At 43.2% G+C, this 20235-nt stretch overlaps 3 protein-coding genes and 1 long non-coding RNA gene across 5 annotated transcripts; 3 read left to right on the plus strand and 1 right to left on the minus strand.

The window, feature by feature from the left end:
* The first annotated feature begins 831 nt into the window (after window positions 1–831).
* Window positions 832–1907, plus strand: LOC113168714 (ADP-ribosylation factor-like protein 14). Its single transcript, XM_026369753.1, has 2 exons — window positions 832–1167; window positions 1578–1907. Exons 1-2 carry the CDS (start codon window positions 853–855, stop codon window positions 1884–1886), a joined length of 624 nt encoding a protein of 207 aa, XP_026225538.1. The 5' UTR covers window positions 832–852; the 3' UTR covers window positions 1887–1907.
* Window positions 1655–3392, minus strand: LOC113168724. 2 transcript variants are annotated; one of them, XR_003299510.1, is made up of 4 exons: window positions 3271–3392; window positions 2162–2268; window positions 1924–1954; window positions 1655–1793 (listed from the first exon to the last, which is right to left on the minus strand). It is a non-coding gene; the product is annotated as an uncharacterized LOC113168724 (long non-coding RNA). The 2 variants fall into 2 exon arrangements; XR_003299509.1 differs by lacking the exon at window positions 1655–1793 and having other exon boundaries at window positions 1815–1954.
* Window positions 3347–14049, plus strand: kpna4 (karyopherin alpha 4 (importin alpha 3)). The gene is made up of 17 exons (XM_026369744.1): window positions 3347–3542; window positions 5334–5378; window positions 5566–5655; window positions 7394–7423; window positions 7531–7583; window positions 8256–8351; window positions 8685–8770; window positions 9005–9091; window positions 9181–9350; window positions 9920–9964; window positions 10097–10228; window positions 10511–10639; window positions 11362–11466; window positions 11632–11703; window positions 12029–12191; window positions 12293–12387; window positions 12706–14049. The coding sequence occupies exons 1-17, from the start codon at window positions 3474–3476 to the stop codon at window positions 12799–12801; spliced, it is 1563 nt and encodes a 520-aa protein (XP_026225529.1). The 5' UTR covers window positions 3347–3473; the 3' UTR covers window positions 12802–14049.
* A 2444-nt stretch (window positions 14050–16493) lies between these two features.
* Window positions 16494–19448, plus strand: LOC113149781 (tripartite motif-containing protein 59). The gene is given in 10 exon segments (XM_026342057.1): window positions 16494–17195; window positions 17304–17593; window positions 17596–17654; window positions 17799–18020; window positions 18185–18394; window positions 18551–18571; window positions 18573–18672; window positions 18675–18707; window positions 18710–18751; window positions 18754–19448. Coding segments are annotated over 9 exon segments (1281 nt in total). The 5' UTR covers window positions 16494–17195; window positions 17304–17400; the 3' UTR covers window positions 19155–19448.
* Window positions 19449–20235: the final 787 nt, after the last annotated feature.

A 20235-nucleotide genomic window follows, 5' to 3' on the forward strand; every position in this document is an offset into this window, starting at 1 on the left:
GCTCTCAAAGTAGCTTCCCCAGCACTGAGAATCTGTAGGGGTGTCGGGGGCTTTTGGTATCAGTCCCATTCACACTTAAAAACAACACCTTGGAGGATCATCATGTCGATACTTGGGGGATTCATCCACCAGCCCCTACTGATTGCAGTCGGTTTCCCTATGAAACCAGACACACACTCAGAAGAAGGACGAGTGATGAGCTGCCATTTTAACATACAGACACAAACTGCTCTTTTAGGACTTGAGTATGACAGGATCCAAGTCTAAGAAACAAGCACAGGTTCTGATTTAGGTCAAGCATGATCAGGAAAGGCCACCCTGCTCTACAAAAGCATGCTGACCGTGCCGTTTCTTTATACTGGTAGTCTTTCCATACACTATGCATGTTTCTATTTTCTTCTGTTGTTTCATCCTAATGTATCTAATTCTGTTTCCACTCTTAAAATAAAAACGTGCTTCAAGCAGTGTCACGCATGCAGTGGTACTTACTACAGTAGCTGTGGAGTAACAGCTCAATGTGTGCATCTACAGGTTAGGTTACTTTCAGGCTAAGATGAACAACAAAGCAGCTAAACTGATAATGAAATAATGAAAATAACACTATGTAAACATGATTTTACAACTTATTACATTATATTATTTACATATTCTCTCCTTGGGTCTCCCCACCCCCAAAATGGTATCAGTCCCATCCAAACTCTAAACGATACCTCCTCCTCTATACTTAAGGGATCTATCCCCCCACCCCCTACTGTTAGCAGCATGCCTCCATAAGAAACCAGACACACACACACACACACACACAGGAACTCATCCCAAATTCGATATAGACACAGGCTACGCTTTGAGGACATGGGCGTGCGCGGATCCAAGTCTAAGAAACAAGCACAGGTCTTGATTCTAGGTCTTGACGGATCGGGAAAGACCACCCTGCTCTACAAACTGAAGTACAACGAGAGCGTGGTGACCGTGCCAACTGTGGGCTTCAACGTGGAGATGCTGGACACAGACAGGAGCAGCCCAAGCCTGACGGTGTGGGACGTGGGGGGCCAGAAGAGGATGAGGCCCTACTGGAGGCATTACTATGCTGATACAGCCGGACTGATGTTTGTGGTGGACAGCTGGGATCAGAAGCGGCTAGACGAGGCACGAGGGGAACTACATCAGGTAATTAAATCAAATTATTATTTATTATAACAGCAATATTTCTATGTAACAAGAACACGTGACTTCTAAAAGTCCAATTTAGTATGTCCCTCAACTCAAAAAGGTTGTTTTGGCTATTACTGCTTCACTTTCATGTTCACTATGTGTGATTTTACAGTTACACATAAGCTTATACCCTTCATTACAGCTAAAAATAACTTGGATAGGTGTGGACTCAATGTATTTATCAACACTTCTCCTATGGAGCCTCAGTGATTGTGTTTGAACATTTATGAATGACTGATAACATAGTAGAATATTTGTAATCATATTTAATGATACAACACTTGAATAATACGTGTGTATTTTTAAGCATAATTAACTCTTAATTATATATATAATACATTTAAAACTTGTTCTCCACCTCCAAGGTCCTGAGGAGCGAGAGTCTCAAAGAAGTTCCTCTTGTGGTCCTCGCCAACAAACAGGACCTTCCAGAAGCTCTGAGCCCAGATGCTCTTTGTGTGAAGCTGGATTTGAGAAGAGTGTGTGAGGGCAGAGCCTGGTTCATCCAGCCCTGTTCAGCCACCACCGGGATGGGACTAGAGGAAGGTTTCAGGAGGATAGTCTATCTGATGAAGACTCCACTGAAACAGGCTCAAGAGGACATTAAGGATAAGATGAGGTCAAACAGCTGGGGAAAAAGTTTGCTCTGCAGCACGTCACAAAAATCTTTCTGAACTTTGATTTTATACCATGTATGGGACTTCATCTCACCTGCCTGTGTGACTCAGCATACATAGCTTCGCTGTGTCATCGGTATGATCAAATAAGAGGAGGCAGCAATAAGAAGGATGATATTAACAAAGAGATTAGTGTTAATCTCTGTAGAAGAAAATACTTGAATTGAAAGAAAGCTGAATTGTGAAGAAGACAGAAGATTATGTGGAGAGCCATCTCACTATTTGTGCATTATCATTTAATCGACTAAAAACTAAATGTAATCTGCACTTACCTGAATAATGGACAGTAGAAAACCAAGTGGTATAGCTGAGTCAGCACAACAATCACTGATCATTGTTCTTCCAGGCTGTACCAATTATAGTGTGAGACAATGGTTCCCTACAGAGGAGCACATGGAGAGGAAAGGAGAAGTTACTCTGTGCCTCTGTGTAGTTGTAACTGGTGAATACCACAGTAATTATCAGTAATATTTTAGTTTTTATCATCCAGTTCTGGTTTAGCCTATCTACTATATAACACACACATATAATAACATGTATCAAGTGTAATAAGTGTATGTAGTGTGCAGCAGCCAAATGTTTCTAGGTCCAGCAACAGTTCTCAAACTCCAAGAACCCCTCTGTTGTTCTCTTGTGTAAATATACTTTATAAATACATATTCTCAATTCTCTGTCTCCAATATTGTTGTGTTTTCACACCATTTCACACCACCACCAGTTTTTAAAAGCTTATTAAGAAACTGCCATCACTATGCGTAACTAACTTTCTTCCAGCTCTTTCCTTTAAATATTTAGTTCCCTTTTTCTTTTTATTTGTTTGTGATTATTATACATTAACCCTTATTGTTCTTTTGGCCATTTTTGATTGCCATTTATGTTCTTAAGATATGTTTATATTTCTTTCTTAAGATGAGGAGAGGTCAATCATGTGGCTTCTTGACCTTGACTTGTCCCATCTGATTTATTCTGTTTGCCATGTTATTTTGAAAAATAACATCTTAATCTTCATCATTATCATCATAGTAGAGATCTGTCAACAGTGTATAAAAGCGTTATTGACAAACTAGTCGTTAAATGCAACTAAAGCAAAGTATCCCTTCAGTAAATCTACCTTAATGGACGTTATAATAATAGAGCTATTTAGAGAGATGTTCATGTTATGACTCTAGTTTGTGCTGCTGTTGAACTGTATGGTAATTAGAGGCATATCAAATATTTCATACGGGCTGCGAAGTAAAAACAAGACATCAAGACAAAGCAAAACATCAGCACAAACTACAGTCTACAAAATAAATGCACATAATGTAGCTAAGCATTAGAAATAGTGATCCAACATATGCAGCGGCTGCGTGTCGGTGTGTGTCGCGCTCTGCAGACGCACCAATAGCAGTGAGCGGGGTTTCCCCACCCTTCTTCTACGCCAGAGCGAGGCTGCCCTCCACCACCGGCATTCCCAGTATGCACCGCGGACAGCAGCAAAAAATAGTCCGCTAACGAAGGCTGAGAAAAGGGAACTAGAAAGGGGGCAGCTCACCAGCTAAATCCACGAGTTTTACTGTATCCAACGCAACCACAACTGCTAACATGGCCGACAACGAGAAACTGGACAACCAGCGGCTGAAGAATTTCAAGAATAAGGGCCGTGATTTGGAGGTAAAAGTTGTGCAGATCGGTGTCGAGGATCTCCTCGTTTCCTCGCCGCCGCCGCCGTGTTCGCGGCCAGCTTCGCCCGCTGGCTTCCCTGTGACGTCGTTTCTAATTTCCACCATCGTGAACTTCGCGCTCGGAGCCTCGGCCCCGGCCTCCACAGCTCACCACATTTAGGTCGCTGGCGTTGGCCGGTCGATGTCGCCTTGGCTTTCACGGGCTTCGTTGCGCCGTGAGGCGGCGGCGGCGGTTATAAAACATGTCAGAACAGCAAGTCAAGAGTTGTTGCATCCGCTGGATGTGCTCTGCTAGCTAACCTAGCAGCTAGCCAGGCCCACGGGGGACGTGCTAGCTTAACTGAAGCATATCACCCACCGCACTGCTTTAGCTCGGTGCGTTAGCTAGTGGACGTGTTAAACATTCAACTTAATATACCCCATACTTTTAGGTGGTGTTTGGGGGACGCTTGCTTGATTGGCAAGCGAACAGGAGCGCAGATTAACGTTATTTTGATGCTACAGCTAGCTGCCCTGCCTGCTAGCCTACTCGCAAGCTACCGTGAAGCTCGGTAGTTGGGGCTTGGTGGTGCTGGTGGCCGCAGTTCCACCCATCCCCCGTCTTTATCACCAAAAACAATGGCGGAAACCACTTAGCGTCTTAGCTGGCCGGTTACCTGGGTCTTTTAAAATAGTGGCGTAGTGTTAATTTTTCAATCCGTGCTTCACTAACGTCACTCATGCCTACAAAACAAGGTTAATGCGAGCGGCTAGATACACCGTCACATGACGGATGGATCAAAGCTACACGATGGCTAACGTGGAGCCACAAGTTCCCGGTTGGTTCACAGTAAGACCAACATGCCTCTGCCTCAATAATCTGAGCAGGACATGGGGTTTTCAGGCGGGCATGTGAAGAGGATATTCTCATACATCCTGTTTGACAAGTAGCTTCTAGAGAGAGTTAGGCCCCTAATCATGAGTTGTCTCGCTTAGCAACCTGTTAGTAAGCCCAACTATTTATCAGCACCATGGTTAAAGTCTGTCAGTAGTCAATACAAGGACTACACATAAACATCCATTCTGTGTTCACTAAAGCAATAACCTCCTGCTCATGAAGTACGTGTTAAGGCCTCTGCTCAGTGCACTTTTCTTGTAGTGTTGCAGGCTGAGAACAGTATTCCTGCAATAAATCTCCCTCTGTGAAAGCCGGGTTTCGTGCAAGCAGATGTTGTATGTGTAAAAAGGATTGTAGTTCAACTTCATGTTCATTTGAGAGAATCTAGTTTGTAGGAAGAGCTGTGTTTCTGATATTTTGTCCAGGTCAAATAAAGCAGTGTGAGTAGACGGAAGTATTGGAAACGTGATATATATCAAAATCTGTATCTCTCTAAAGCATTTTCAACCAAACCTGAACATCATAACTTTGATCAAGGTAGGATTTGTCGCAGTGTTGCCCTGGTTTTAGTTTGTGGGGTCTGACAAATTGGCAACAGAGTGAATTTCACCTCTTTACTTTGTACGTTTTTGTTGTAGCACACACAAATTTGTTTAAGCTGCATAAAATGGTATTACTGAAACATAAGCTGAGTCATAGTGGGTCAGACGGGTGTTAAGTGTGTTCGGGTGCTGTCATATGCCGAGTGTGGCCTGTTGACTTTATGCTTCAGGTATCATCTCTGACCACACACACTGGGTGCTGATCTCAGACGAATTTAACGTCATAGCTCAACATATTCTCTTGGGCAAAGGCAGTTTTGGATTGAAGTTATTTTATGTTAATATTCTTTCTCTTCCACAGACTATGAGAAGACAGAGGACAGAGGTAGTGGTGGAACTCAGAAAGGTAATCGCTTTGTGTTATATTTTGATATTAACACCATCACCCAGTGACTCTCAGTAACTTCAATTTTTGCAACCCGATTACATTCCAGCCTTTTATCTGCCGTTTCTACTGAAAGACAGTTTTCCTTATCAGCCAGGATTTCTGTGGGAATATGCATGACGTGTTATTTCTACTCCCTCCATCACAGAATAAAAGAGACGAGCACCTTTTGAAGAGAAGAAACGTGCCCCACGAGGACATCTGTGAGGACTCTGATGTCGATGGAGATTTCAAATCGGTACGTGTGTGTGTGTGTGTGTGTGTTCCTCTGAAAATGTGCCTGCTGCTGCTAGAAGATCAAGCAATTTTATGTCATAAGTGTAGTGTGTTGTGTGTAGGTCTAGTAAGGTCCTGCTGAAGAAGTAGGAACGACAGCTTGGCACATACAGTCTGCTGTCTGCTGCTCTCATGCTTGTCCAGTGTTTTTTTTCCCCCACTTTAGGTTTGTATCACTGGTTTATGACATGCTGACATTTTACCAATGTGATGGGCTCTACTTGGTCAATGCCAGTTGGGTGGGGCACAAGTGTGAACAAACATTGAGTTTGTTTTTCTTTGTGCTGGTTGCTGTGTCTGAAGTCGGACACATACTTATTTTACAACTTCCTTAGTAGACAAGGTACAGTGCACCGACCATAACCTTTCCTTGTCATTAGTGGGCCTTTGGAACACAGTATTCCTAGGATTGTTTAAGAAGGAGAAGTCAAGAAAATAAAGTGGGTAACCAGGAACAAATAAACTGATATTATGGTCAATATATTGTTCAGGCCCTTCATTTTATGTCGAACCTCAGTTGCTGCAGAAGCTTTAAGCTTAAAAGTAAATGTCTCTTGGCTGTTTCTTAATTTCTGCAGTGGTTGGCACACATGAGACCTGCACACTTTAGAGTGTCACCAAAAATGAATCGGTCAAGAGTCCCACCGATACTGACCCACCATAACATCTCTGGTCTTGTTGGCATTGTTGGAATAAAAATGTACATGCAGACATTCAGCCACACTAACTGCCTTGTGGTGTTGAGAGGACTGACTCCAAATGGGCTGCTTAGCAATATATCAACAACGACATGCTCCTCTGACTCACAGCATGACATTAGAGAGGCTTCTGTGGAAAAGTGTGCTAGTTTAAATACTTAAAGCAGTAACCACTGCGGGGCTGTTTTCATTTGGTTTAGAATAACACACTGATTGTGTTGCCTTGAGGATATTATCATTTTATTCAGTGTTTCACCCATTTTGTGGTCGGCTCTTTGAATATGGATAATTGGAGCCTCTGAGCATTTTGACTAACAGCCTTTTCTGATATGCTCCCAGTGTCCCCCAGCTTTCTTTTAAATTTCTTCATTTGTCATCAACACTGTTTAATCTTCTCCCACAGCCATGGAATGTAAATACACAGATTGTTTTAACTTTTGTTGAGAGTCTATGTCCAGCCTTTTTTTGAGGTTTCGCTGGTAATGTTTTTTTTTTTTTTCTCTCAAATAAATTTATGTAATTGAAAGTGATACTCAGGGCGCCTACCATAGGCAGCCCACGCTGGGGTCTGAATGCCTTTTTAGACGGTCATGAAGTGAGCATGCCAGTTGGCAGTTGATGTTGAATGCTGGCCTGCATGTCCACCTTCCTGAGTGTTACACCAAAACATCAAATTGGTGTGAGAATGCAAGTCAGTGTTTTGCCAAAATGGTATATTTTGGTGGCTTTTGCTCCTGCTTTGTCAACTTCACATACAAAAGCAAATTCAGGAAACACTATTTTTAATGCAAAGCAAATTTGGTGCTGCCACCATATGCGTTTTTCTGTGTATTCAGATGTTTGAGTGTGCACTGCTATGTTTAACAGTGCTGACTTGCTCTTTCTTGCCAAAGCACTGTTTTAACACTCACAGGTTCCATCTTTTACTCTTGTCACATTATGTACTGCAAATGTGTCAAAGCATGATTGCTGACTGATGACTTTTCAAAATTTATATTTCAGCAAAACACCTCTCTTGAAGCAATAGTACAAGTAAGTAATGGATTTGAATTATGCGTTTTTGTCATTACTCATTTATTATCTGTCTGACTGCAGTATATTGCAATGGAGTATAAAGGGGAAGTTTTCTTGTTTTGTAGAATGCCACCAGTGATAACCAGGGAGTCCAGCTGAGTGCTGTGCAGGCTGCCAGGTAGGAGCACACACCCTTACACGCGTAGGCTCTACAGTCATAGTGGACTTCATGCTAAATGTCTACAAGTGCTTTCACACCAAACTTATTCAGCTCGGCTTCAATACACTACCGGTCAAGAGGTTTAGAACACTACATTCTTTCCAATATTATACAAATTTAAATAGTTTGCGGCTGGTTATTGTAGTGGTAAAATCACCGCCTCCCATGTGGGAGACTGGGGTTCAAATCCCAGCTGTGGTCTACCTCCAGTAGGGGTCCTTAGGCAAGACCTCCTCACGCTGCCCTGTACCTTGTACCTTGTACATAATTTGTAGGATCTTCTGTTGCAGTTTTGGGAAGAATATCAATAATGGCTATTCATTGAGATGAAATTATATTGAACAGAACCATTTGAGAACTTTTAGCACCTGCTTTTAATTTCATTGGGGATATAGAGACATTAAATGTAAATATTGTAATAGAAACTTTTGACTGGTAGTTTATGCTGCACTGCAGCTTAGTCTCAAGTGCCATCATGCTGTAGCTGGCGTGTAATGTTGATGCACATAAATGTGGCGTCTTCCTGTCAGTCGCTGGGGTTGTGACTGACTTGTGTGGTGACACTTTTACTTTTTTTTGTCTGCCAGTAAAGCTGTGTGAGTAATCTTTTGCTTTGTCTTGTTTTTGCAGGAAATTGTTGTCCAGTGACCGTAACCCTCCCATAGATGACCTGATTAAATCTGGGATCCTTCCTATACTGGTCCACTGCCTGGACAGAGATGACAAGTAAGCAGGCTGTTACTCTGTTGGTCTTCATGTCGCAGTGAATTATGCTTTTTTTTAATGTGTGAAAACTACAGTACAAGTTGGTCTACTTCCTTTGTTTTTTTTTTTTTCTTCAAGTCATGTTGAGTTTATACACTTAAAAGTTATGCAAATGAACCACCAGGGTTTAGCCCAGCCTACATCTGAACGTGTTGCAGTTATGTAAGTGTGTTCCAGTTTTTACCTTCTAGGAACAGCAGAACATAAATGACTCATCGGCGTGCTCTTACTGTTTAGTTTACTGTTGCCTCTGCTGCTTTCATCCATCATCTCTCCACTCTCGCCTCTCTACAGCCCATCTCTTCAGTTTGAGGCAGCCTGGGCTCTAACCAACATAGCATCAGGAACGTCAGAGCAGACCCAAGCAGTGGTGCAGTCCAGTAAGTGCCAGATGAAATGATCCACAGAGAACCTCACTATTATCAGTTTTCATGTCATACATTTTATAATAATTTATCTAATTGATTTGGCGTCAGTCTGTGTGAAGTAATTTAGAATTAATCATGCATATAAGACCATTACAAGTTCTGCGATGAACAAATTGTCATGCCTGAGCTAAAGCATCATGAGGTGTGTTCAATAATGATTGACACCTCTCTGTTTCCTTTGTGTAGATGCTGTGCCACTCTTCCTGAGGCTGCTTCACTCTCCTCACCAGAATGTGTGTGAACAGGCCGTCTGGGCCCTGGGCAACATCATAGGTGAGTTGCTGTTGGTGCGAACACGGTTTCTTTTAGAATAAAATACAGTCGTTTCCGAGACATGAGCTCAATCTGCGTGTTCTCTCCAGGTGATGGGCCTCAGTGCAGAGACTATGTGATCAGCTTGGGCGTGGTCAAGCCTCTCCTCTCTTTCATCAGTCCCTCCATCCCCATCACCTTCCTTCGCAATGTCACCTGGGTCATGGTCAATCTGTGCCGCCACAAGGACCCTCCACCACCTATGGAGACGATCCAGGAGGTATGTGTGTATGAAACAAACAAAATGAGTGGCTGTACAAATCATCATCGATAACGATATCTTTCAGATAACGTGTGTCAGTGACCAATTATGTCTTTTTTTATTACTTATTCATTTATTAATTAATAGAAACTTAATTCTTCATGTATGCACAGTGTGCATGTTTAGTTCACCTACTATTCTCTGAATGGACTCCCAGCTGGAACATATATTATCAGACAGACTCCATTTCAATGAGACAATAATGCGGCATACAGTGCGTGTCAGAAGCTGTAACACTGATTAGACAGCAAAGTGTAATCTGACTTACTTGATTTGCGACTGTATGCTGCTGAGAATGTTTCTTCTGGAAGCCAAGATAGATGTTTAGTAGATGATGTTTGACAGAAAGGGTTGGAGCTCCATCTGTGCTTCACCCAAACTGGTAAATTATGGGCAAATTTACTGTGTAAATGCAGTAAATGTTCCCATAATGTGCATATATGAATGAGGGTAATGTTCATGGATCACATAGGAACCTTGCTCATTTTCTTCAGCAAATGACTCCTGTTTCTCAATTTTCTTGACAGATCCTGCCAGCTCTGTGCGTCCTGATCCACCACACTGATGTCAGTGTGAGTACTTAAAGCATGCCGTGGTGCCTATGCCCCAATTACATATTCCCTGCTAAATAATTTCTGTCTGCTGAAGCTAAACATAAAGTAAAATGGATTCATTAAAATCTCTTGGTGTTCTGGTGCCTCCAGATCTTGGTAGACACAGTGTGGGCTCTGTCCTACCTGACGGATGCTGGCAACGAGCAGATTCAGATGGTCATCGACTCTGGCATTGTCCCTCATCTGGTCCCTCTGCTCAGTCACCAGGAGGTCAAAGTTCAGGTATGGGAAGGAAACCGGTGCTGTTTAGAACAAAAATCCTGATTTGCGAGCAGTCTTTGTTCATTTCAGTCTTTGACACATAAAAACATGACCGTACATTACAGAGAAATCATGCTGCCAATGCCATGTCGTGTCTCAACATTAGAAACTACAGTGGAAAAATAAGATGTAAAGATATATGGGAAATTAAAGCTACTTCTACCTTTTTAAACTTGAACTTTTTTTATTTAAATAAAAATGCAATATTATAAAAACAATGTCACAACTCGTCTCCACATCCAGACTGCTGCCCTCAGGGCTGTTGGGAACATAGTGACTGGCACAGATGAACAGACCCAGGTGGTGCTCAACTGTGATGCCCTCAGCCACTTCCCTGCTCTCCTCACTCATCCAAAGGAGAAGATCAACAAGGTGAGACGTTCTCCTCCTTCTCCTCATACATCATATCTGACTATCTCAATGCTGCGTTGGCTGTCTGGAAGTGATGAAATCAGAGACTTGGTGCTAGTGTGAATGCTGTGTGACAGGTAATGGATGGGACAGATAGCAGTAAATTTCAACTTGAGGAATCGCGAGGATGAAGATGACGAAGAGGACCTCAGAGGCTGTGGCAGTTGTAGTTAGGCAGAGGGTGGGTTTGGGGAGGAGGGTACTAGTGTGTGTGTGCATGAGCTTGAGTGTGTGATTCCCTGGGTTGGTGGCTAAAGGGTCCTGAGGCCATGTGTCTCTGGTGATATCGGAGTGCATCTGAGACTGGTCATTTAAAAACACGAGGCCCCAGTTTGTGACCTGGTCGATGATTATAGCCTAAAATACACCCTTGCCCCGCCCACAGCACTCTGTCTCGGCCAGAGGTCAAACTCCCAGAGCAGACCTCTGGATTCTGATCCAGCTCAGACACACAAATTCAAGTGACAAGTGTTTTTAGCCCTCATTGGGAGGAATGACTGGCCGTGTCATTCTAATAACACAATGTGATTTGTTTTGGTTTTGCACTGGGTCATTCTGTCAGATGTGACTTTTAACACCTGCCTCCTCCAGTTTGGATACAGCCTGCACACACTTTAACTTGGGGTACATGGCTTCAGTAGTGACACATCTCTCACTCATGTGTTTGTATTTCTGTCCTGTAGGAGGCAGTGTGGTTCCTGTCCAACATCACAGCAGGCAACCAGCAGCAGGTGCAGGCTGTCATTGACGCCAAGCTAGTTCCCATGATCATTCATCTGCTTGACAAGGTTTGTATACAGCCTCTGTTTATGCTCTGTGTCAAGTGCAATATATATAGATATCTAATCTATATGTAATATATAGATATAGATCTATATCTATATATTAGATATATGTATATATAGATATATTCTTTGAAGAGCATAGTAAAGCTTACTTTGCTTGTATTTTAGGGTGACTTTGGCACACAGAAGGAGGCGGCCTGGGCCATCAGCAACCTGACAATAAGTGGGAGGAAAGATCAGGTAAGACCTTCTATATATTTATTTATATTTATATACACTCACCCATACGTTTGGTCCACGTATGATCTTCATACTGCGATTGAGAACAAGTCATTAAATTTAAAGCAAAAGATAATTTTCAACTCGTGCAAAATGGTCCCTCTGCAGTAAAGAATAATTGCCAAACTGTTAGCGTGTTTATTGGTGACTAGATTTTTTTTTTTTAACGTAGTCAAGAATATAATGCCAACAAAAACTGAAAAACCTCCCCTGAACAAGATCTTATGTTGTCAGACATGTCAGATTACTGGTACACAGTATATCATTGTCTCTCTGCCATCTGCAGGTGGCACACCTTATTGAGAAGCAGGTGATCCCTCCATTCTGCAACCTACTGACAGTGAAGGATGCTCAAGTCGTGCAGGTCGTTCTCGACGGCCTCAGCAATATTCTCAAGATGGCCGATGACGAGGCTGAAACCATTGCCAACCTTATTGAGGAATGCGGAGGTGAGCTCTATTTGCAGCACTGAGGTTTTATATTACTTCTCAGCATCAGCTGTTTGTGTAACTTGTCAAATGTTGTAAAACGTTGTCTTTTTGTCTAACAGGTTTGGAAAAGGTGGAGCAACTGCAGAATCACGAAAATGAAGATATCTACAAATTGGCATATGAAATCATTGATCAGTTCTTCTCATCTGATGATGTAAGTTAAACTTGGATGTTTATTTCTCAATTTTACGTTTCATTACGTTTTGTAATTTATTATTCACAGCTTTTTTTACATTTTAAAAACTTGGTCAGACTTTTCCCCTTTGAATAGTAAAGAGAGGTGGAAGAGTTGGAAGTGTAGCTTGACGCTACATAGCTATGTATTACTTTAAAAAGTGCCAACACCTTGTAGAAATGGACAAGTGTTGGAAATATTTAGTCTTCTGATAATTTCTGACATGATAAAATATGACTATAGCACTAGCTTTCCCTACACGTCTGTTTGTTAACACTGCCTTATCTTGTCGTTCAGATTGATGAAGACACCAGCCTCGTCCCAGAGGCCATCCAGGGCGGAACTTACGGCTTTAACTCAGCCAACGTGCCAGCCGAGGGATTCCAGTTCTAGACGGCATCTGGGGTATTCTGGAGTTTTGTTCACGATGCAGCACTCTGTTCAACATAAAACAAATTAGGAGAGAAAGAGCGAGAGTGTGAGAAATTTGATCCATTGTGCTTGGCTCGTGGGATCCATGGCTGCATCTTATCTGAGAGAAAAATGTGTGGATTTCATTTGGCATTCCAGGGGAACCAGCCCAAATGAAGTTTGAGATGGCGAGTGGGTGCGAATGAGAATGAGTGGCTACATGTTGCAAAAAAGCAAAACATCTACATCGAATGCGTTGAGAGACATGCCGACATAACTTCTGTGTTATTGGAGCTGTCGTCTTTGGAAAACTACTTCAAATGACAACAAAAAAAGTAAAACTTGATGTCTGCCCGGGGAAAACCAAGGACATCCAAAAATAAGAAACCAAGAGATCTTGAAACAAAAATGCAGAAAAGAATATAACTTTAATTATGAACTGAGATGAACCACGAACCATCACAATTCTGCGGTCCTCCGACTAGAAGAGGGCGCCACCCTCAATGTGCCCCTCCCCCAATCGGCCACGCTATCAGACATGTGTGTGAATGGACCCATTGTGTATGAATGTCTGGACTCAGTGCTGAGGAGCCAGGTTCATCTCCTCCAACGAGACGCCCCGATGGGGCACCATCCTCTCCCCTGGTGGGCGAGGCCCAGAGTCCGGCTGCGCGTGTCGCGTGTGCGAGAGAATGGACGGATGAGTTGTGTGTGCTTGGCTGCGTGCGTGACTGGGAGTATGCAAGGCTGGGTGAGAACGCATGCAGAGACGGGAAAAAGATACAAATACATCTGAAGAGAAACAAAAATTGAGAAACGCAACAATGAGGTTAGCAAAGATTTCAGGAAAGAAATTCTGCCTTTGAAAGAGGCTGATCCTCCAATCCCTGAAAGAAAGAACTTTGGATATGTGAAAAAATAATCGTCATCACAAGGTTTTTTTTTCTTTTCTTTTCTTTCTCTGAATTATTGTTAAGTTAGTATTAATTGACACTGGACAATGCTACTGGCACGTGTGGAGAAGCAGTGCATTGTATTAAGATGCATTTGGTGGCTTTTGGGCTTTTCTTTTTGCCTCCAGTGTGTTCCTTTTTATGATATTTTTTATTTTCAGCTTTTAGTTTCATTGCTTCTGTAAAGGTGATTGATGACGATCGTATTCCACCCTCACACCAGAACCCTAACCTACGCACCAGATATGGGCTTGATGCTGTGAAATTCTGACATCATCACTATAATCAACCAAATGACCCGTTCCCCTTGTGAGAGTTAATTATTTCTCCTTCAATTTACAGCAAAATCACTGCTTTGCAGTATTGTTGCCATAGCTTTGACTTATCACCAAGGGAGAAGAGAACAATGGCCATTTCACGTAGGATTGTGAATCATAACCTTTGCATGTACTAAACTATAGCACAGTTATTTTTAGGGTATTTTAGTTTCTTTAGGCTGTGGATACAGTGTAATTTTCATTTTAAGTAAAACTGTGCTTAAATGTTACATGTGTCCCCCTTCCCTTACCCCTCACTAGTGTCCAATTTGCTAAATAATCTGTATGGTTTTGCACATGTACTGCAAAGTGAGGCCTGAAGTCTTTCTGAAGGTGTGTTGGTTGGTTACATAGGTTTTGACCCGCCAACAACCTCTACAATATGCATCACTCAACCACAACCTTTTGTTGTCTTTCTAGAGTAATCCAATTATGCTTTTTAGTGATACTTGAGAAAATAAGGACTTTATTTCAGGAGCAGCAGTAATCGATCTGCTGATGTATCTCAGCTAGACTACGAAAGGGGTTTAACCTCCCTCATGTCAAAGGTCAAAGGGTGTCCCACATGTCAGACTGGAGTTGTCCTGAGTGGGTTCTCCTGATAATTAATAAACCCATGAACAAGTTTGCTGTACCTTTTAGTACCTTACAGAGTCCTTAGCCCCGTGCTCCTCTTTCCTCTTATACCAGCTAGGTGTACAAGCTTACCCTTTTCCAATTTATTTTGTGTTAACTTCAAACACTGTAGTAAATGATTACACATTGTGCTCATAAACCTTCTGTTTAACATAGGGATATTTTTTGCAGCATTCCTTGTTAGCAAACATGTGGTTTCAAGTCTAAAATTATGAAATGGAAGAGAGAAAAAAAAAAAGTTGGTTTGCCCAAAACTCTTTTTTTGGGGGGGGGGGATAGACTGCAGGATAGATTGTCTTCGAGAAAATAAATAGTGAAACCCAAATCGTGAGCCTGCGTGTGTGTGTGGTCTGTTGTAAGGAAGAAGCGTGTTTAATATTGTTTGCCTGTGTCTTCTATCTTTATTTCTGATGAGTGTGTGTAAGACAGTCAGTGAGCTCCACCGGCTGCACGCTATTCAAATGGAGGAGAGGCCGAGCGTGATTGGCCAGAAGGACACATTGTGCGCATGCGTACTACGGGAAATCATAATGACACATTCGAAAACAGTTTGAAATTTATTCCGTGGAACGAGCTACGTACAGAAACCGCACAACATTCATACACGCGTGATTTAGAAACATTTTCGTGTCGTCGGTTTAAATGGGAAGACAACTGCAAGACGTCTTTTACTGTTTTCCCATTCCTGTTCCTACACTGGCTTTTCAATGTACTCGCTTTTGATATATTTGCGCGTCCACTTCCTGCTGCTCTCAAGATTGGGGAATTCACTGAGAGCACTTGAAGGCGGCGCGAGACGGAACAGGAAATGCAAGCTGTGTTTTGGACAGACCGCTCCGAGCAGACGGTGAGTTCTTCACGGATTCCTCGCTTCAAAGATCGTTTTTAGTGTCACACACTTGTAGGGTGTGTCACTAAGATTACAGACGCATACGCGCTATACTGTAGACTGGTTGCTGGGAAAGTAGTCGGTGTAACAGCGTGACGTCTGTGGTAATTGGGAATGTCATGTTAGATAAAGGACTTTTAGTTACTAGCTACATTTCATAGTTGTCAGTGAAACTGCTCGTTACGAACCGAAGCGAGGGAGGTTATTAGTTTGAAACAAGGCAGTGATTGTGTGGTTAAAGATCTTTTAATTTAAGGAACAGACAATAAAACTGAGCAGCTGTTACAAACTAAACCCACTCGTGTAACAACGTAAAAGATCAGTCATGTAGGAGAGTATAAAGATCTAAACCTAAGCAGTACCCAGTCATTAGCCTGATTCATCATAGTTGTTTGAATCTGGGCGCCAACTGTGAGCAGCAGTTTGACTCCATTAATGGATCAGGTCTGGGGGACGGTTGCACAGCTGAACACAACAATGTGTGTGTGTGTGTGTGTTGGGGCTGGGTGAGTGCTGGCAGCAGGCCTCCTATTGTCGCTGCGGTGCTGGCAGTAACTAGAGGAGAGAGCCCATACACCCCCCCACAGACACAACTGATGGTGTAACAGGAGCTGAGCCGCTTTTTGGCTGTTCCCTTGTTTTTCTGAACAGAATCAGCTCCTCGACACAAACTGGCTGAATGGAGATGAATCGTATTAGTTCAGCCTCCTGCTGCTAACAAAACACTATACCTGTGCAATCCAGTGTATGGTCCTTCCACCTGCACTAGTTGTGTTAAGTGATGCTGCAACACTTCTCTCTGGTGTTTGCTGATGGACAAAACCATTAGAACCTCCTTTCAGTGTAATGAGGGGTCCTACAGGTGTCGAAAGCCTTTATCTCCTCTAATAATTCCACCAAAGGTATTGATTTCTAAAGCTTTTAGATATGTTTTAGCTCGTCCTAAAGGAACTTTGTGAGTATTTTTAGCAAATACTGACTGAAAACCTCCCAGTGCTCTTGTTCCAGACCTGTGATCACATGCTGCGTTAACCTTTGAGCCTTTCCTGCTGCCGAGCCAGGTTCTGGTTGGATCCTGGGATTATTTTAACAGGAATGATGGTTACGTAAAGCTGAGATAAACTGCGATTGCATGGACTTAATGCTGTCACATTGTCCATGCTGGTTTTTAATTGATATGTTTTATATCTTGGCTGGTACAATCGATGGTGTTACATTGTCCTGTGAAACTAACTTCATGTGGAGCCAGTTAAAAACATCTGAGCTCGATTATAAACAAATAATTGAATTTCCACATTTCCACCGGTGTAAACAGAAGTGAACTTCATGAAGGTAGAGCTTATGACTGACTGAGCAGTACATTGCCCACTTGCACCCGACGAAGGGAAACACTAGAGCACCATTAGTGACGGGATGAAAGTGTGTTTTTATACACTCGCGTTTTTCCTTTACTTAACCTACTAAACTGCAACTAAACTTTATTCTTAGCATTTATTAATCGGCTGATTTTCCTTCCTCACTCAGTCTGTAAAATGTTGTCTTATATCTGAACAACAAAGAAAGCATCACATCATTGCACATGTGAGGAGCTGGATCAAATTTCTGTTTGACTCTCTGAACTCTGTTTTTTAAGTACTCACCAGGTTATAATTACTTTACAGCATCAAGTGAATGTATTTTGCTGAACAGGTGCAACACGTAGGTTTTCATCCACCCTGCCGTCCTGCCAGATCATCCTCCTCCTAAACCCTCAGTCTTGATCCTGGACTCTAGTCTCCTCTCCATCATGGACAACCTAGAGGAGGACCTGACGTGCTCTGTGTGCTACTCTCTGTTCGCCGACCCGCGAGTGCTGCCGTGCTCTCACACCTTCTGTAAGCCCTGCCTGGACAACTTGCTCCAGGTGTCTACCAACTATTCCATCTGGCGTCCACTGCGCCTGCCACTAAAATGCCCTAACTGTCGCAGCGTTGTGGAGCTGCCCCAGCAGGCGTAGACGCTCTGCCCACCAACGTATCCCTGCGAGCCATCATTGAGAAAGTAGGAGAGAATTACAAGTTCAAGTGAAACATTTACCCTTTGGCTACCTGTCAGTCTGAAGTCGCCATCTTGGCTGTTACTCTTCTGCCGTTTCACTTTGCTCTTTGTTCTTTTTTTCATGTGTTCGCTCATCTGTCGTCTCAGTACCAGAGGGACAGCGAGCCGCGACCCCCCTCGTGCCCGGAGCACCGCAGGCAGCCTCTGAACATGTACTGCATCCAGGATCGAAAGCTGATCTGTGGCCTGTGTCTGACTGTCGGACAACACCAGGGTCATCCCATAGATGACCTGCAGGCAGCTTTCATCAGAGAGAAACAGACCCCATCGCTACTGCTGGCCAGACTCTCTGAGCACAGATGGGCACAGGTGGGGAGTCCTCTGAGTGAGGCCAGTGTCTGAGCTGGGGCAAATTCATGTGGAAAAATAATCAAGACAAAAAAAAAAACAAAAACATGTGGTGTGTTGACTTTCTACCAATGGTAAATGGACATCTGACATTTTAATATGAATGCACGATACCCCTCTGTTAGGTGTGTGAGCTCGGGGAGCAGCTGGAGCAGGAGAAGGCCCGCTGTGAGGGTCTGGTGAGGCAGGACCGGCAAGAGGTTAATCAGTTTTTTCAAACTCTGGGGCTGGTGCTGGATAAGAAGAGAGAAGCCTACCTGGAGGCTTTGGATAAAGCAGGCGCAGAGTTGCTGCAGGCCTACGACCCCCTCATTCACAGAGTGAAGGAGCTGCAGGTGTGTTAGTTATCAATTCATAGCACACATGTTGTGTGAGCAGAGTGTACAAATATTATATATATTTCTATATATTAATTTCCTGTGGATTAATGCAGTAGTAGTTTCAGCTCCACTGTTGGACTATAGCACTGATGGCAGTCTTGATTCCTTCAGGAAGAACAGTTGGATCTGGTTGTCCTTGGGTTCATCGGTAGAGGAGGAGGAGGACTCGCCGCTGGTCTTCCTAGAGAAGGTGCATGTGTTCAGAGAGAGGGTGGAGGAGTTTATTAAAACCCCTTACCCTCTGTGATAAACCTGTCCATCACTCCGCGGCAGCAGACTACCTTCAGCAGCACTGGCCTGCTGTGACTGTCGGAGCCTGGAGGAAGCACCTGTTCCTAAAGTGTGCTGCTGTGCCAGATGTGGAGGCCTGCAGGCCGAGGCTAGGAGGGACCAATCCAACAGCTGGGCCCAGGAGCTGCGGTGGGAGCTGCAGCCTACTTCTTCTGTGGTGCTGCTGGGGCTACTGCTGCTGCTGGTGGTTATGTGGGTGAACCCGATCGGAGGGGCGTCACTTGGCTTCTCTGTGCTGTCTCGGTTCAGTCAGTTAGTCCACGGGCTGAGCAGTGAACTCATTGCATCTGTCTGGGACACGGCGGGGTCAGCATACTCAGCGACCGAGGCCACTGTAGGAATCTGGAGCTCACAGCTCTCCTCGGTGGGGGAAAAGGCCGTCCAGCAGCTGGCAGCCTTGTTTAAAACTTTAACGTCCCACTGAAACAAGTCAAACTGGAAACGTAAACCTCGAGTTGTATTTAGGTGACAAAATCTCAGTTCCCCATTTTTGTATTAAAGAAAAGAATCCAGCATACATTCGATTCTTTGAAACAGATGCTGCTTGATGTTTGAAAACGGCAACAACAGAATTTTAGATTTAGACCAAACCTGAACTGTTTTTCCACCAAAAACGCTTCTCACACAATTCAGGAAAGAAGTAGACAATTGATTAGATATTTATACTCGATAAATGAATACATTTTCCATAATATCTAATTATTGAGCCCTTGAGGCTCATTACGAGATTCCTGAGGGTCCTGTGCAGACTCAGCTCCGCTTCAGTGCTTGAGAACTGCACAGAATGTTAAAATGCATTAATACACAGTTCTTGTAGCTGAAAATCGTTATTTTAATATATTGAACTATATCATCGATGAGTATTGTTTTGCTGTTTGGGGTGTTTTAGTCTATATTCACTAATAAGAATTTATTGTAGGCGTTCAGTGTGGAAACCTTAAATGTCAAACCGGTGCCGAGACTCTGAAGTCACCTTTCGCAGTGTGCAGCTGGATGTTCGAGTAGCTCCCCCGTTGTGTCAGAGAGCTCAGGACATCAGCACAGCTACATGCGTATCTCCTTACACGCGACTGTTTAGTGACTGGAGCAGCATGTGAATTTAGAGCTGCTGAGTGGAACCAGACACACAGTGGACCTGACTTAAAGCCTCCACAGATCATGTTACGGTGATGCTGTGAGCAGCTGCCTCTCTGTGCCTTTAACACACCCACATTTAATAGCCTGACTGTAGCGGGCTGCTTGTTAGATCCCGGCTCTTTTTTTATTAAATCGGTGAAGCCTTTAGGAAGGTTTTACCAGCTTTTAGTTTAAGCACATACTGAAACACCAGTTGTCATGAAAACGAGCATCAAATGTGCATCACTGTCTGAACAAAAGGTGTTTTCAAGAACATGTCAACTCTTTCTAACAAATGTTACTTAACCTGTTGCACTTTTCTAAACTGCCTTAATTACAGCATTTCAAAAATGTTACAATAAATTAGCTTTGTTTTTGTAGCAGTGTGT

This window comes from Anabas testudineus, chromosome 13 (genome assembly GCF_900324465.2).
Source record: "Anabas testudineus chromosome 13, fAnaTes1.2, whole genome shotgun sequence".
Lineage (NCBI taxonomy): Eukaryota > Metazoa > Chordata > Actinopteri > Anabantiformes > Anabantidae > Anabas > Anabas testudineus.

What these genes read in the sequence shown, in the direction of transcription:
- LOC113168714 (XM_026369753.1), top strand. Translation starts at nt 853, where the DNA reads ATGGGCGTGCGCGGATCCAAGTCTAAGAAACAAGCACAGGTCTTGATT. An exon ending in CACGAGGGGAACTACATCAG is followed by an intron (nt 1,168 to 1,577) that starts GTAATTAAATCA and finishes TCCACCTCCAAG; the next exon opens with GTCCTGAGGAGCGAGAGTCT.
- kpna4 (XM_026369744.1), top strand. Translation starts at nt 3,474, where the DNA reads ATGGCCGACAACGAGAAACTGGACAACCAGCGGCTGAAGAATTTCAAG. An exon ending in ATAAGGGCCGTGATTTGGAG is followed by an intron (nt 3,543 to 5,333) that starts GTAAAAGTTGTG and finishes TCTCTTCCACAG; the next exon opens with ACTATGAGAAGACAGAGGAC. An exon ending in TCCACCACACTGATGTCAGT is followed by an intron (nt 9,965 to 10,096) that starts GTGAGTACTTAA and finishes TGGTGCCTCCAG; the next exon opens with ATCTTGGTAGACACAGTGTG.